The 16,569-nt window shown below is 45.9% G+C and overlaps 1 protein-coding gene across 2 annotated transcripts in view; it reads left to right on the top strand.

Annotated features, from left to right (window-relative positions):
• The window catches only part of SLCO3A1 (solute carrier organic anion transporter family member 3A1), a 326,566-nt gene extending 311,973 nt beyond the window's left edge, over positions 1-14,593 (top strand). Inside the window, exons 10-11 of one of the 2 annotated variants that reach the window (XM_068537556.1) lie at positions 5,741-5,983; positions 14,511-14,593. In XM_068537556.1, the coding sequence (XP_068393657.1) occupies positions 5,741-5,983; positions 14,511-14,593 (326 nt within the window). Of the gene's footprint in view, positions 1-5,740; positions 7,141-14,510 lie in introns of those variants that run through there. The other variant, XM_068537553.1, reaches the window with a different exon arrangement.
• The last annotated feature ends 1,976 nt before the right edge of the window (positions 14,594-16,569 follow it).

The following is a 16,569-nucleotide window of genomic DNA, read 5'->3' as shown; positions in this document are numbered from 1 at the left end:
GAGAGAAAGAGAAGGTGACCCGGGTAAGGCAGTGGGATTAAAAGGCAAGGACAGATGGAAGCCATATTGTGGAGGTAATGTCTGTTGAGCCCCCCAGTGACTAGATGAAAGCAAGAGAGAAAGAGCAGAAGCACAAGATAAAGCTGAGGATTTGAGCCTCTGGGACTGGGCCTACAGAGAAGCCTTTAATAAGATAAGGTAACAGACACAGGTATCTCAAGGGAACTGTGAGGGATGACTTGGGCTGACTCACTACCTGCCACAAACTCTCCTCCACAAATGCCTGCTCTTAGTTTTCCAGAGCAGCCTGCTGGGCAAAGAGCGTTGGGAACGTCAGCCTCAAGGTGCACCTCTGTACACAGGTGTCATTCCTGAGCAGACTGTCCTTGGGTCTTGGGTCATTGGTGAGCTGGTCTAGGAGAAGTACGTCTTAGAAGCTCCTGATGTGGTTCATCAAACATCTGTTGAGCTCCCATTGTGAAGTCTTGAATATAAAGAAGTTCTACAGCAAGTGGGAGAAATGAACACGTAGAATGAGAGCATTGTAAGGAGTAAGCGCAGCCAGCCAGAGACCCCAGGTGAGAGGCCGTGCCCCCAGCCATGGGATGGCGGGGCACAGGATATAGGGTCTGGAATGTGGGGGAGACCCCTTCCACTCACCTCTGCATTTAGTTATTTACTAAGCACCAGTGATTTATCTGACCTCCTGAAGGACCTGAACCACCCACGATCTATGTCCTGACCTGTTCTAAGGTGATACCGGATACTTGCCGTGGACCCCACTGCAGTCAGGCATACCCGGGTTTGAGTCCAGCTCTGTCATTACTGGCCGTGAGGCCTTTGGCAGGTTATTGCAGCTCTTTGAGCCTCAGTGAGTTTAACAAGGCAGCCGGGAATGAAATGAGAATAGAGTAGCTCCTCCCAACTTCTCAGATTTAAGAAAAGTGAATGTCAGGTGCCCGTGGACGATGCTGGACAATGTGGACAGTCCAGTCTCTTTCTTGGCATTGCTGAAACAGAGAAACTCATTAACCCTTTCAGGAGAACATACTTTGACATCCCTTTCTAGCTTGTGCTGGAGGTAACAGTAATTCCATCAGGTTGAATAGAGACTCCATGGTGAATTCAAGTCTTGGCAGGTAAGCTGGGAGAGGAATGGATATCTTTTGAAATGTAAATGCAAGAGTAATTTGCAGCTTCCATTTTGTCCCATAAAGGAACGTGAATTTATTGTTCTTACAAAAGCCTTTGTTCACCTTTTAAGTTTAGACCAAAGAATATAAATAGGCCTGGCCTTTTCAACCCAGGGAGTGAATTAAGTAACCAAGATACAAGACACCGAGGTTTAATCTTTGTTAATAGATTTCAGGAAAACAGAGACAATTTCCTTAAGCGGCACTGCAGTTTTTGCATTGAAATATAGCTGCAGTTTGGGCCTGAGTGTAATAGGAAGTAAGATTTAATCCTTTTAATATTCTCTGTAATAGCGAGTAACAGCTTTGAGCCTCCGGATACCCTCCCCAACATACGGTGGTTTCCCAGTGTCCCTGTGATGGGACTTTAGTTAATGCCTACTGCATCAGTGAGTTCCTCCCAAGGAAACATAGGAAGAAAAGAGCTCAAAAGGGAGAGGACGGTTCCTGCGGGCTCCAGGGAGGAGAGCATTCTTTTAAAACACACGGTTCCTAAAGAAGTACTTCATTATCATCACTTGCCTCCTTCTTCCTTAGGTAACTGAAGACATAACAGCAGAAGTAGGTACTAACATACACCTTACCCAACTTACCTCCCTTCTGTCACTAATCAGATGAGTTCTAGAATGGCAAAGGCCTCTAAATAAGAGATCCGGCAAGTGCTTCGTCTCTAATATTCTCTGCACACCTGGAATTCAGGACCTGAGAGCTAGAGCTCCCCTTTGGAAAAGCATTTTAAGTCAATAAAAAGGAAAAGATGAACTTGGCAGAAAAGAAAGCTAATATTTCCTCTGTTCAGAAATGTAAAAGGGATTTCACAAAGGTTATTAGGTACTACTCGTAAGGTACCCAATCCAGAGTTTATTCTAAAGTATCACCCCCAAGTCCCCTGTACAAGATAAATAAGGTAGCAAAAGTTCTGGCCATATGGAAGGACCAGACCCTTGCATAACACTCAGGTCATTTGTACCAGAGTGCTCACCTTGACTCTGACCAGACAGGCCATATTATTTCCTAAAAGATCAAGAAACTGAGGCACCGAAAGTGACTTACCCCAACCTTTCAGCTCCTTAAGTGAGAAGGCCTTTCATCTTGACCACAAATGGTCTCCAAAATATCGAGTATAACATGAAAAACTTTGCTAGGCACTTAGCTTTCTAATTTCTGTTTGAAGGCTTTTTCTGATACTTTCCAGGGCCTTGTCATCCAATAGTAAAGCTCGACAAGGATAAAATTGACATCGTTAGCACATAGAAATATGCCCTACTTTAAGACAACTCCATGTTATAAAAATCCTCACTCGGATCAGGTATGTGAAAGAGTTACATATTGGCACTTTAGAGGGATTTTGTTTTTTTTTTAATTTAAGCAAGCATTAATGAATGGTTCCATTATACTGTACGTTTCCTGCAATGTGCTTAAAATATGACCTGATTTGCCCAACTTGGATTTGCATACAACTCTTCAGGCACCTGTGCATTGTGGAGCGAGGGGTCCTGTACCATCAGTTCCTTCCCTTGGCAAAGCTTATACCAGAGGTGTCATAGTCTTGGCTTCCCATTGCCTGGTGATGGGTGGGGCTAGGACAAGAGAGGCAGAAGGAAAAGGAGGGAGGAGCATTGGGAGCTAATTACAACCTAATAAAACTGTGACAAATAGAAAAGTGAATGGATCTGCATTCTCCCACTGGGCCATAGGAAGAGGCCAAATTTGTCCCATTGATCCCCAAGTCTATCCACAATCTAAACTGGCTCCAGATCGCCATTTCTTTACCTAAGTAATGTGGAGTGTAGCTTAGTGTCTATCGGTGGTTGCCATGGCAGTTCCTCCAGTTGGCTCTTTTTCAGTTAAATGAAGAAAGGTATCTGTTGGGGGGCAGGAGAAGACACACTGGTTAGTGAGAAAGGTCTCAAACACCTGGGCAGCCTTTGGGGCAGAGAATGCTGGGAATGTGAGTTTCCACCCACCAAGACCAACCTGACCTGGGAGCTGCAAAGAGGGAGCAGGTTGTATGGGAATTGGAGCTTGGAGTTTATTAACTCAAGCTGCCAGAGAGAGTTAATTGCAGTTTCAATGAAAATTTCTTCCTGGGTGGGGGTGGGGGGGTTCTCTTTGGGGTAACAAGCGACAGAGTTGGACAGTGCTAAGGATAAGTGCTGAGGCACCTGGGCCCGGGAGGAAGCCCTGCCAACCTCATCAGCACTGATAGGATCGTGCAGTTCTCCCCCCATGCCATCCCAGGCCGGTCATTAAAACCAAGGAAACACTGTATGACAGACTCTAACACATATGTATGGAATCTTAAAAAAAAAAAGAAAAAATGGTTCTGATGAACCTAGGGGCAGGACAGGAATAAAGACACAGATGTAGAGAATGGACTTGAGGACACGGGGAGGGGGAAGGGTAAGCTGGGACGAAGTGAGAGAGTAGCACTGACATATATACACTACCAAATGTAAAATAGATAGCTAGTGGGAAGCAGCTGCATCGCACGGGTAGATCAGCTCGGTGCTTTGTGACCACCCTAGAGGGGTGGGATAGGGAGGGTGGGAGGGAGACGCAAGAGGGAGGGGACATGGGGAGATATGTATACATATAGCTGATTCACTTTGTTATACAGCAGAAACTAACACAACACTGTAAAGCAATTATACTCCAATAAAGATGTTAAACAAACAAACAAACAAGGAAACAGACTCAGACATAGACTAGAAAACAAACTTATGGTTATCAAAGGGGAAAGGGAGGGAAGGGATAAATTAGGAGTTTGGGATTAACAGATTCACACTACTACATATAAAATAGATAAACAACAAGGACCTACTGTATAGTGTGGGAACTATATTCAATATCTTGTAATAACCTATAATGGAAAAGAATCTGAAAAAGAATAGATATGTGTAATTGAATCACTGCTATACACCTGAAACTAACATAACATTGTTAATCAACTAGACTTCAATTAAAAAAAAAAAAAAAAAAAAAAAAAAACCAAGGAAGTGCTGCTTCCTTCATTAAGCCTCCCTCTCCCAGGCTGCCCTCTGAGGGCCCCTCAGAAAGGAGGCTCTGCTGTGGATATAACATAGCCATTCTTATTCTGGTGATCATGGATGGACTTCAGGGGTCCATGAAACCCCTGAAATGTGGATACGATTTTGTGGGTAGATGTATTTTTCTGGACGAAAGGTCGATATCTCATCAAATTCTCAGTGGGATTTTCCTTAATACAAAAGTGAAACTCAGTCCAGGGCTGAAAAGAATGCTCAGGGTATCAGGGTACCTCGGCACTGGGATATGGGAATTGTCACCACCTGCTTCCAGGGATCACTTCCCGCTTCTCACCGAAGATGATTGGTACCATATTCTGGCCTTGGGGACACTGTTTCTTCCGAAGCAATTAATTTGTATTAATGGCCCATCCATTGCTTTCCCATAATACAGATGAAACATTTTTCCCCCAATAGGCCAGAATCACCTGGGAATGTTTTATTTTAATAAATAATGCTGACGACCAGGCCACATACCCAATATTCTGATTTAATTGTTCTGGGATAGGACACCTCAGATGATTTTAATGTGCAGCCAGGCCTGATAACCTTTGAGCTCGGGGGTAGCAGCAGGCACATGAACGCAGAGAGTAACAGAGAACTGAATTAAGGATGATGAATAGTTTCCATCTCATCTGCCTTTTTCGATGACTGGTTGTAGGTGCATGAAATGATCTATTGTGAAGGTTTTAAAACCGGTTCCTGGTTCAGAATGAAAAATATTCTGCTCCAGTGGTAATATTTAGGGGAAGGAAAGTTGTCAGTATGTGTGCAGATATTTTCCAGCTATTAAACCGTACACACACGTATATTTACATATCTGTGTATATATACATATATGAGAACACATCCTTCATATGTATATGTGTGTGCACGTATTATATATACACACACATAAGGTGTAGTGTACTCATTTTCAACCTCTGGTCCCCTCTGGTTCCAACTCCCTCCTCTCAAGAGCACACAAAGCCTCAGAAGCCCTGAGCAAAAGAACAATACACAGAGTATGATGCCTCTTAGCAGTTTCCTCCACAAGGGTGCGCTTCTTTGAGTGACACCAAGAATGTCTCCCTTCAGGGAAGACTCTTTTCCTTCTCAGACTCTCAGTAGATGATGATCCCAGATGTCATTTGTTTTGTGTTTTTACTCTGTGCCAGGCACTGTTCTAAATGCTTTCCATGTATTCAGTGAGCCAACCTTCACAGTGATCTGAGAAGGACTGATATTATTAACCCCATTTTGCAGATGGGGAAACTAAGGCACAGAGGGCTTAAATAACTTGCACAGGCTTGTGCAGTAAGAGGCAGAGCTGAGATTCGAACCCAAGCAGTTCGACCTCCGGACAGGGTCTTTTTCCCCGCTGTGCTGTAGAACCACTGAATATGGTCCACGAACCCTGCAGTCCTGTCAGAAGAGATACGTACGGGGACAGGGGAGCCCTTCTCTCCATCAAACCAGCCGTTGGAGCCCAAACGTTGACTGTCCGTTTCCCTCCGACAGGCTTCATCCCCCCACCGCTCATCTTCGGGGCTGGCATTGACTCCACCTGCCTGTTCTGGAGCACATTCTGTGGGGAGCAAGGCGCCTGCGTCCTCTACGACAACGTGGCCTACAGATACCTGTACGTCAGCATCGCCATCGCGCTCAAGTCCTTTGCCTTCCTCCTCTACACCACCACGTGGCAGTGCCTGAGGAAAAACTATAAACGATACATCAAGAACCACGAGGGCGGGCTGAGCACCAGTGAGTTCTTTGCCTCTACTCTGACCCTAGACAATCTGGGGAGGGACCCTGTGCCCGCAAACCAGACACATAGGACAAAATTTATCTATAACCTTGAAGATCATGAGTGGTGTGAGAACATGGAATCGGTTTTATAGTGACTGAAGGAGGGTTGAACTCTGTATTAATCATCCAAGGGTCATTTTTCCTAAAAAAAAAAAAAAAAAAAGAAAGAAAAAAAGTTTAAAAAAAAAAAACAATACACACAGAGACACACACACATGTACACACAGCACCTTTGTCCTTTTTGTCAAAATCAGAGCCAGACAGGATTCAAAATAAGGAGAGCGTGGGATCACGTGGTTGACGTGCAACCTCCTGGGGCTCAGAGTCTACTCTTTGAAGGCACCTCATGGTTTTTCAGGATGCCGACGGCTGCAAGCAACAGGCACTGCCAAATTCAGGGAACAGTGGTGGCCGGCTTGGAGGACGGACCTTTCTGGATATATATATACACATACAAAACAAAAAATATATATATATATATTAAAAAAAAAGAAGTCTACTAAAAAAACCCAAGTTGACAACATTTGCCAGGATAAGCACTAGTGACACACCCCCATGCCACCCTCCCTGCCCACACGGGAGTGGAGGGGCACCCAAGTCAGAGGAGTGGAGGCCCGCTTCTCTAACTTTTGCAATATGGGTCGCTGTGTAGACGACTCACCCAGTCTACACATGTGGTTCAAGGCCCCAGAGTTCTCTCAGCGATGCTAAAGGGTGATCTGTGCTGGAGACTGTAATTGACACCTCTCACCAGCTCCATTTCCATTTCTCAAGACTGAGGGCCCCAGGGGGAGCCAGACATGGGGGGCCAGCACCTCCCCTTCCCCGCAGCACCTCCCACTGGGGTGCGTCCCCCAGCCCCGCAGAGTGACCTCAGGAAGCAGTGGGCCTCGCCTGGCTATGACTGACTTTGCTCAGAGCCGGTGAAACCCGACCTAGTCCAAGTCATTTGCTTACATTTGCCAAACATTTTGCCATTTTTAAGGAAAAAAATGCAATGCATATGAATTTCAAACTGTTGTATGTATAATCCTCTGATACTATTTTTAACTACTTCTCAAATCTGTGTTAACCCTTCAGTCACTAACACAGTTCTCTAGGCCGAATTTATTACGCTGGTTGCTTTTACTTTTCTCCTTTTTTAATGCACCAAAAATATAATGTTATTCAAGGGATGCAATTAATCTATTGTAATTTTTTTTTATCATTTTATCCTCATTTGGATAGTCTGCGAAAACGAGAATATGCAGTGTGTTATGAGAAGAAAAAAAAAAAAAAAAAGCTTAAAAAAGAGAGTGTATATGCACCCTGCCTTTAAAAGGATCACATTTGAGGCAACAGGGGATAACGTGATGAATTGCAAATTTGCCTTCTCCATTTATTCCCCATGATTCAGTGATCACTGTCACGGGAAGCCCTTTCATATGCCTGCTTCACATGCCAAGAGGCGTTCTTTTCAACCTGCGGCGGAGACACGCTCAGCTGTGGGTTGTGTGTATGGGTGCAGGGCTTCTGGGGAGAGGAGAGGGAAAAAAGAACGGTTCCCTAGCACAAGCTTTGAGCAGCATGTAGTGTCTGGGATAACAGACCCACAAGCTCCTGGAAGCTACTGCACGTTCACTGCCTGAAAATGTCTGTAACGTTTTCAGGGTCAGTCTTGAACTAAGAGGCCTTTGTCTGTGTGTGTTTTGAAAGTGGCTGAACCTCAAACAGCTAGAAGCGAACCTACCATTGTTTTGGGTAAGAATCACAGGAAAACCTCTTGCGTCCAGCTGACTTGGCCTGGTGAGGCCGTTTGCAGAAGGGGCAGAGCTTATGTGAGAGAGAGCACGCGCACAGACACACACAGGGTCCAGTTCACCCACCTTTCATGCTATTGCAGTGACCTTGATCTAGGCCGCTCCTGGGCCTGGGAAGACCCCAAGGATGGGTTGGTTGGTTGGCTTTTTCACCTCAGACAGACACGTATTTCCAGGTCATCTAGAAGGCGACAAGAGAATCGATCAGGAAAGAAAAGAGTGGGGCAGGGGGGAGAGGGGCATTGTGCTGAATTTTTAACAAACACTGTAAATGGGGCAGTTTGAGTTACAGCCCCAAACTAGAGAAAGCCCCACGGAGCAAGGATGCCCAAAAGAGAAGCTTGTGTCGCGATGCGGAGCCACCGTGATAGGCTGCATCCTCGGGACAGGATGCTTCCGGAAGAGCTTTCTCCTGTGTTTTGCTTGAGTCTGTCCTTGTTCCTGAAAACGGGGACGCTCATCAATATGTTAACTGGTTAAAGGTGGGATTGTTCTCCAACAATTCATAAACTATGTACACTCTGGGGCTCCCGAGGCGGTGATTCCATCCTGTAGAGGTGTTGGGTTGGTTTTGTCTTGAAAATGTATTGCTAATAGATCACTGCCCTCTTGTAGATGATTGCGTAGCTCTCCAAAGTCAGTCCACACCCACTGAGGCTGCAGGACCTCGTGTTTCATGGGGCTATTTGTGTTTTCGTTTTTGTTTTTTAAAAAAGATTTTTGAAAACTCTTTGCATTTTGGCTATTTTTCCTAAGATTTTAGGCTGAATGAGAATAAGAGGTTAGGATGACAAAGGAAAACAACTCCAGGGCTCAATTTTATCAACAACTGGATCGAAATTTCAAGTCCCCTCTTGTAGGATGGCTCTAACATGTGTTGTTGTCACCTTTAAAAATGTTAATTTCTCTCCCATACTCCAGAACAGAAAACGCAGTCTAGCTCTAATTTTCCTTTTGTGCTACAAGGAACCGTTGTACATACCCTTCCCAATCCAGCCCCTTGATTATTTGCTTGGTTTTGAGCAGGATTTTGAATGGAAAGATTTCCTGGGGAGATCTTCATTGGATTTAATGGAAAACAAAAATGTAAGGGACGGAATAAACCTAGAAAGTGAATGCTAACATTCTCTCTCTTCTGCTACAAACCCCTCCACCACCTTAGTGGAAGGTGCCCAGGGATGGATGGAAAAGGCTCTCTTTGCTGCAACTTGCGACAGGCTTTTGTAACTCCTACATATAGACCAAAAAGGTTTCGACCAATAATATTCCTGCATATGAAGTGAACACATTTTCTAGAAGTCTCTGTCTCTGGGGGGACAGAGTTTGCTGTGTTCCTCCTGCTGAGGCTGTGCGCGGTCAGGGAAGCCCAGCAGCTTTGCTGCCTTCTTCACGCCTCCACAGAGGAAGGCTGCGAAGCCCCCAGGCACCCCAGGGACACTGCCACTCCAGGAGGCCACAACATGTGGGCTTTCCTCACAGCTAATGAAGGAGCCAGAGATGCTTCTGCTCACGAGCCCCCTAAGAAGTTTGCTAGCAGCCCTTAACAGGCAAAATAATAAGGGGAAACCAAGAGCGTCTAAGGAATCCTGTGACAGACTTCCTAATGTCTTCCGAGCAAGAAGGAACGTACTTCTCCATAAAAATCGCTTCTTTCTCCCCACCCTCCAGTGGAATAGCTTCCCCTAGTGATGATTTGTAGAGTCTGGTTAAGTGGTGTCTCTACATTCAAATCCCTGATTCCACTTCCCCATCTCCAATAATAACCTAGAGCATCCCCTCGCTCGGGCGTGGCAAGATTTCCCATACCTTGGCACGCAGGCCCAAGGTGACCTGCAGAAATGTTCCGTTCAGGGCGGCCAGCTGGTCCCTGGGATGATAGCCACACCACTCCTGACCAAGTTTCTCAGGAAAAGGATTCTGCCGTGGTTGCTAATGGATTATCTTCCACACTTCCAAAGCAGGCCGTTCATGAAGATCATGTAAAATGGAAACATATATATACTCACAGGGTAACCCTCTGAGGAAAAGAAGTTGTTGGCTCCCCATGAGCCTACAAGGCTGCTTTTCTTGCTGCCCACTGTTCAGGTCTTGGGAAGTGTGGTTTCTTCTCCACCCAGTCAAGCCCACGAGGCCTGTTTTCTAAGCCCTGTTTGGGAGTCCTGAATGTACTCCCGAGCAACGTGAAGCAATAAAGTTCAACCTGTAGAAATCAATGCAGCTGATTATACAGTCAAGAGCAGAGGGACAGGACAGGGTAAGCTGCTGTCCTGTTTGTTTGGTGGTGTTCACCCTATTGTTTTGTTGTTTGTATGTTTGGTTTGGTTTGGATGAGGGGAGAAAAACAGGCAAGCAGTTTTTCAGTCTAACAGAATATTTGCTGTCTTGTGCTGTCCTTACCTGATTGTTTTGATGGAGAACCAGTATCCGTCCAGGAGAAGGTACCGGACACATAGTAGGGGCTTAATTACTCCACTGAACTCACGTCAGTGCCTCTCAACAGCCTCCTTTGAGCCATGGTCTGTGTTTCCCTTTAGGTTAGAATCCAGATCAAATCCCTCAGAGGTGCGACATTTTCCAAGAGAGGGTGCTAGTGAAATTAAATTGAGCCTAGAAATTAGTTTGAGGCATAAACAAAGTCCTTTTCCTCCTCCCTCTGCCCTTCCCTCCTTGTTTCCTCCTTATTCACCTCTCCCAACTCAGTTCAAGTTCTTGAGTTCTGAACAGCTGTGAGGACCTAATCTCTGAGAGTGACCAGCCCTACTGATAGCCTTTGGACCTAGCCCCCCTGGGGTATTATGGTTGCTCAAGAATAAATTGGTAAAACAGAGGAATCTCTAACTGGCAGAATAGGCAAGGAAGACATGGTTCAGATGCCTCTTTCGGGGCCTGTTGCTAGAATCACACGGGAATTTACACTGTCTGCACACAACCACCCACCCATGTCTCCCCTCCCTCATGCTTGTAGGTGACCTCAGAGTGCTTGGTTATCATGGCAGGGAGGACATGAGTTAAAAAGCCTGAAACGGGGAATTCAGAAAAGCCAGGATTCCCCAGCACGTTAGAAATCTGTGACTGCCGTGGAGATAAGGACAGAGCTCATGCTTCTCAGGGACCATCCACATGGTAGCACAGTTTTCCTTGGCAGGATTAGTGCCATTTAGGGGAGCATTGTATGAGCTTGATATTTTCCAGTGATGTGTTTATTCACTCACTCCTTCGTTAAAATTTTGACTGTGTGCCAGTCTCCGAACCAGGTACAAAGGTAGAGAAGACATGGTCCCGCCCTCCAAGAACTCAAAGTTTAATGAGGGAAACAGACCTGAACACAAATAAAAACAATAGAATAGTCATTTTAAGAGCCGGGGTCTGTCTGTCTGTCTGTCTGTGTCTGAGAGCAATGAGGGCTGTTTCAGGGAGCTGGGAAGTTCTGCATCATGGCATCAAGAATCAGGAAGGCTTCAGAGAGCGGGTAGTCTAGAAAACAAGAACTAAAGAGCGGTGGATGTCTGCCAGGGAGCCAGGGGAAGAGACCTTCCATCGACAGGACCAGCAGAGCAAGTTCACAAACCTTCCATAAAGGGCCAGGTGGTAACCATTTTAGGCTTTGAGGGTCATTGAGTCTCTGTGGCCACTACTCTTTTGTCATAGCAGGGAAGCAGCCCTAGACAATGTGTAAACAAATGAGCGGGCTGTGCTCCAATAAAGCTTTATTTACAAAGACAGGCAGTCTCTGGGTTTGGCTGAGGGAGGGCTGTAGCATGCTGATCTCTGTTCTGGAAAACAATGAGGTCTGAAGCAGCATGGCATACAGCCTGATGGACTGTAGCAGCAGAGGCCACTGTAGCCTGGGCTGAGTCATGGATTGGAAGGGTCCTTCAGCCTTAAAAATCTAATTCAGGTATCCCGTTTTCCAAGAATGAGGTAAGTATCCCATTGTTGTCAGGGTTTGCAATGAAGGCAACAGTATCTTTCTCCTGTGTAACGAGGGGTATTGGAACTATACAATCTATGGTCTCTTCCAGCCCTGACACTCACTCCCTAGCTCTACCAGAGTAATCATCTTTTTTTCCTTAAGTGATGGAAGTGGGCGTGGGAGGGGAAAATGCAGGAACAAGAAAGGAAGATTGAATCCAGATACTGAATAGTATCTCAAGTTTCTTCCCTCCTTCCCTCCAACACGAAACACTGGCACTAGAAAGCTAGTAGATATGCCCAGTGGAATAATTGGTAAGCATGAATAATAACTAATAATAATAGTAGCTGACATTTACCAAGCACTTAGTATGAACCAGCTTATCACATGTATTAGCTCATTTAATCTCAACCATAGTCCTGTGAGGCAGAAACAGTTCTTAAACTTCAGTTTACAGGAGAGGAAAATGAGTCTGGGAAAGCTTCCAGAATTGGCTCAAGGTCACAAAGCAGAGTTTCAAACCCAGGTCAACAAATCCAAAGCTTGTGTTCTTTGCCTTTATGGGTACCCCCTCCATCCTGGGCAAGAAATGAGGGACCCTTCCCACCTGTAGGGACGTCCTATTCAGAAGACTCCAACTCAAATGGACTATGGATGCCCCCCACGCTCTCGCATGCCCCCTATCATAACAACGGGGACATGGCAACAGCTGTATTCTGGGGACATCTGCTCTTCCTGCGTTATTCCCAGTCTTAACCACAGAGCCCAGTGATAACTTATTTGGGATGTTCTACCAGAAGCAAGCAGGTAAGAGGAAACAGGAGATGATGCCTCCACTCTAATGCATTTTGAAATGCAATTTCAAAGTGCTGAAATGCCAGGGAGACAATCCTCAGCACAGGTCATCAGCTCCAGTGGGAGAGACCCCGGACACCCCTCCCACCTGGCACCCCTGCAGTCCTCGGCATCAACCTCAGGAGCTCGGCTCCAGCCCAGGGCCTCAGACACACCGATGCTGGTCACTGGTTGGAGATATGTCTTGCTCTATTATCAAATACTAGACTTTTAGGAACAGAGTTTCTAGACGTTTTGATTTTTGTATTAACGACTCAGGCCAACAATCAGTAATTGATGATTAGCACCAATTCTGAATATTTTTCTGTAAGGTAAAGTGATTATGTTCTCTTACCAGGAGCAGATAGAACAACCATAGTAAATTTTCTGGAGGTTTAACATCCTGTAGGGTGAGATTTTACCATCCCATTACGTCCCAGAAAATAATGTTCTTCTTAAATTCATGCTAACTTAATAGAAGGTAACTCTCGTGGAGATAGGTTTGTCAAGACTGTTGGATTTTATAATCGAAGACCATAAAATGAAGTGGAAGTATGCAATGTAGGAAGTTTCATTATAAGAGAAACCCAACTAACACATCAGTTGTGCTCTAGCCCAGCCCCTTAAAGGAGGAAAGGGGCTGGAAGCTCATGCTTATTATGAGGCTGCTACCCACGTGCCAGGGGCCATAAGGCCTGATCCCAGGTAATATTCTCAGCAGCTTTCTCACACCTGCCCTATGAGGTAAGTAACATTGTTTCCACTTTACAGATCAGAAAACTAAGGCTCAGTAAACCAAAGCTTTCCAAGGTCACACAGCTAGTTAGAAAGTCACCAGGAGCCAATGCCGGGTCTGTCTGACTCCTGAACCAGTGCTCTTTCCATGACACCACAAACGCCACCAAAGTGAGAACGCAGATCTGGCTGGCTTCTCAGGAAGCTTTGATGAGGCCAGGAAGGCACCTACTTTCAGAAACCCCTACAAAAGTCTATAATTCCACAGAGAAACGAGGCAAGAGCTGGCGGCGAAAACCTCTGCCAAACTTTGCCTACCGGCACAGAGATCTAAAATGAGAAGAACTCTTTTTTTCCTTCAGTGAACACTGGAGACCTTTAAAAACACTCCTCCTTCCTTTTTCTGCCTTAGCCACGTCAGCAGAAGTTGACCGGCTCCTCCTCATTCTCTGCCTGATTCATTCTGCGCACAAGAACCAACCCTGTCTCTCTCACTTCTGTCCCACCTTCCCCAACTCCCTGCCCCCCATTTCTATAGTTCCACTCTGGCTGTCATTGAACAGGAAAGCTGCATGTCACGGTCATGGAGACCTACCTACACAACTTGTAAATCATCACAGGGACGAAGCTGGGTTTTTCATGCCTTTTAAATGAAGCCACAGCATCTATTTCAGAAGCGTGGTGGAGGCTTCAAAACCTTGCTCCAACGAGGAGATTCTTTCACTCAGCATGTGGTGACCCTCTGTGACTGAATGAAAAGCAAACTGGTCCCAAATGCTGGAGGAGAAAGCGTGACATTAGAATGCCAGGAGGTTCTCTCCGGCACACAGCCATCTCTTCAATAGAGGTTGCAGTGACAGTGTCTGTCACTGGTGACTTAGGTAGGATGAAGATAAGTTAATGACTGGGGGTGCATCTTATTCATTCCCATAGAATAAACATCCACGTAGGTGTTGGTATAGACATGTATAGATATACACTTCTCAGAAAAATTTGGCCTACATAAAGGTCTTTGGGCTTGGAGTCTGGTTCCTTGGGGTGATGTGGAGCAAAACGTAGCATTTTATTGACATGACTTCCTGCTCTTATCCATTCCACTGGAAAGCCAGGATGCTATTATATAAGCCTAAAAAATAAGCAGGAAAACCAGAAAAGACCGATCTCTTTTTCCTCTTGGCTCTCTTCCCCCCTCCCCCTTTAGGCACAGAGTACCAAGACATTGAGACTGAGAAAACCTGTCCCGAGTCACAATCACCTTCAGAAGACTCCTTTGTGAGAAGCTGAGGGCCTGGCCCTCTTCCTCTTCCTGCAGAGAACAGCCCGCCACCGCCCACAGACCTCGCGGGCCTGACTTAGCGTGCTCTGCCCTGCCCGAGAACCCAAGGGTCCCTGTGAGGACTCTCCGGCCAGTATGTGGTCCTTTGAGGCCCCAAGCACAGGCCTGTGACGAGGACTAAGCAGGTGTCTGTGGCCAGGAGTCCTCCAAACCCTTGGAGTAGGCATTTTCCTGGATCACTGAAGAGTAATATTGACCAGATGTGCAAATTTCCTTCTGCCCATTCCCTCCTTTGGCTCCTGTGGGGGTGGCCTGCTGACATGATTTAGAAAACCCCGTCTTGGGAATGCTTCTCTGACCGAGGGCTCCAACAGTTCTTCCGAAAGCAGCTGAGTCTGGATTTTAATAGGAGGGGATAAAAATTACCCTGTTTCATAGAACAGAGGGGGGAAAAAAAGCACATACTCAATAGATTTTGAGTGTGGTATTCTGTATTTTTGCAGCTTCTATTTTCCAGATGAGCAGTTTAGAAATATGTGATGTAAAGTACATACTGTACGTTTCCTGAGAATTATATTAAAAGCACTATTTTAATTCTTCCTCAGTCTCACGCTGTAATCTCTATTATCTTTCTCTCCTGTGTCTTTGGGTAGAACAATTCTCAAAGACTCTTGAGTAGAGTGTTTCTGGCTGTGTGTATTCTATATTTACGGGCTTTGAATAGTTCGAAAGAGCACAGTCTTTGGAGCCGAAACAGACCTGGGTTCAAATCCTCACCCCAGCACTCGCTACTGGTGTGGTACTGGGGAAGTGATCTGACTCCTCTGAGCCCCAGTTTCATCATCTGTAAAATGGGAATACTGTTGCCTGCTTTACACAATTGTGGTAAGGCTTCAGTGAAATCCAGTGTGAAGGCAGCACCATGTCTCACAGAGAATGGGCACGGAGATATGGTACTTGTTCGTTGCTTCCCAGCCTCTGGCTGGAATTAGATGCTCCACAACAGTGTTATGGTTTCTACTGATACATTCCATAGTCCTGTACTGTCACCATCTGGTTTTCCTTTCTGGTTCTCCCATTGTCCGTAAACCCTGGGAGAGCAGGGAACGGCTTCCTCTTGGGGTACAGTGCCTAGAATAGTGTGTGACATTTGGTGGATGCTCATTGTATAATTGAACGAATGAATGATGAACAAACAACCTCAGGATCATCCACCTCTGGGGCTTTGACTTTAGTCCCACCCCTCTGAGGTAAGGGCAGCATTTGCCTTCCCTTCTCTAGGTCCATAGACCCTCCCACAAGCCTCACTGCCTGGCTGGAGCTCCATTGCCTTCCCAGTCATTGTGAGGCTGCCATTGTGAGGCTGCTTCCTAATTGGCTAGCTTCTCCACTACATCCTTAGTCCACTGACAGGACTCCTACCTCCTATGGACAATCAGGTTGATGCCTGCCGCTGGTGTGCATCTGAGAGTCCTCACTACACTCATTACATCCCTGGCCAGACAGGAGCTCCGGGAGCTAATGCTCACTCTCTGTCATCTGAACAAAAGACCCAGCATGGCCCCAGTCCTCGTGTGGGGCTAACCCTGATAACTGACCTATGTTCTCAGATCCCCTTCCAGCCTGGATCTTGCCCTCCTACAGCCCCATCGTTTGCAGTTGAGCTCACCTGAAATCAAAGCTTGTCAAGCTAATATTCCTTGAAGACTTCACCCTCCCTCAGCCCTGCCTGATATTTTCACTCTGGGATCCATGGACTCAGAAAAGAGTATGCTTGGGCGAGTTACCTTCTCTGAGGCCCTATTACCTGGCCCATTGGTGTCTCGAGGACTTCTTTTCAGCCTGACCCTATTATTTATGTGATTGTTTCTTTTTTGCAAAACAACATGATTTATTCTCTCCAGCATAAAAATCCCAAGAAAATGCAATTTCAACATTTTCCATCATGATGTGAAAAGATGCTGAAACGGTTGAAAAAGTGGTT

Source organism: Eschrichtius robustus, chromosome 1 (genome assembly GCF_028021215.1).
Source record: "Eschrichtius robustus isolate mEscRob2 chromosome 1, mEscRob2.pri, whole genome shotgun sequence".
NCBI classification, from domain to species: domain Eukaryota; kingdom Metazoa; phylum Chordata; class Mammalia; order Artiodactyla; family Eschrichtiidae; genus Eschrichtius; species Eschrichtius robustus.
Note: the sequence above shows the minus strand (reverse complement) of the source record. Positions and strands in the feature narration are given on the sequence as shown.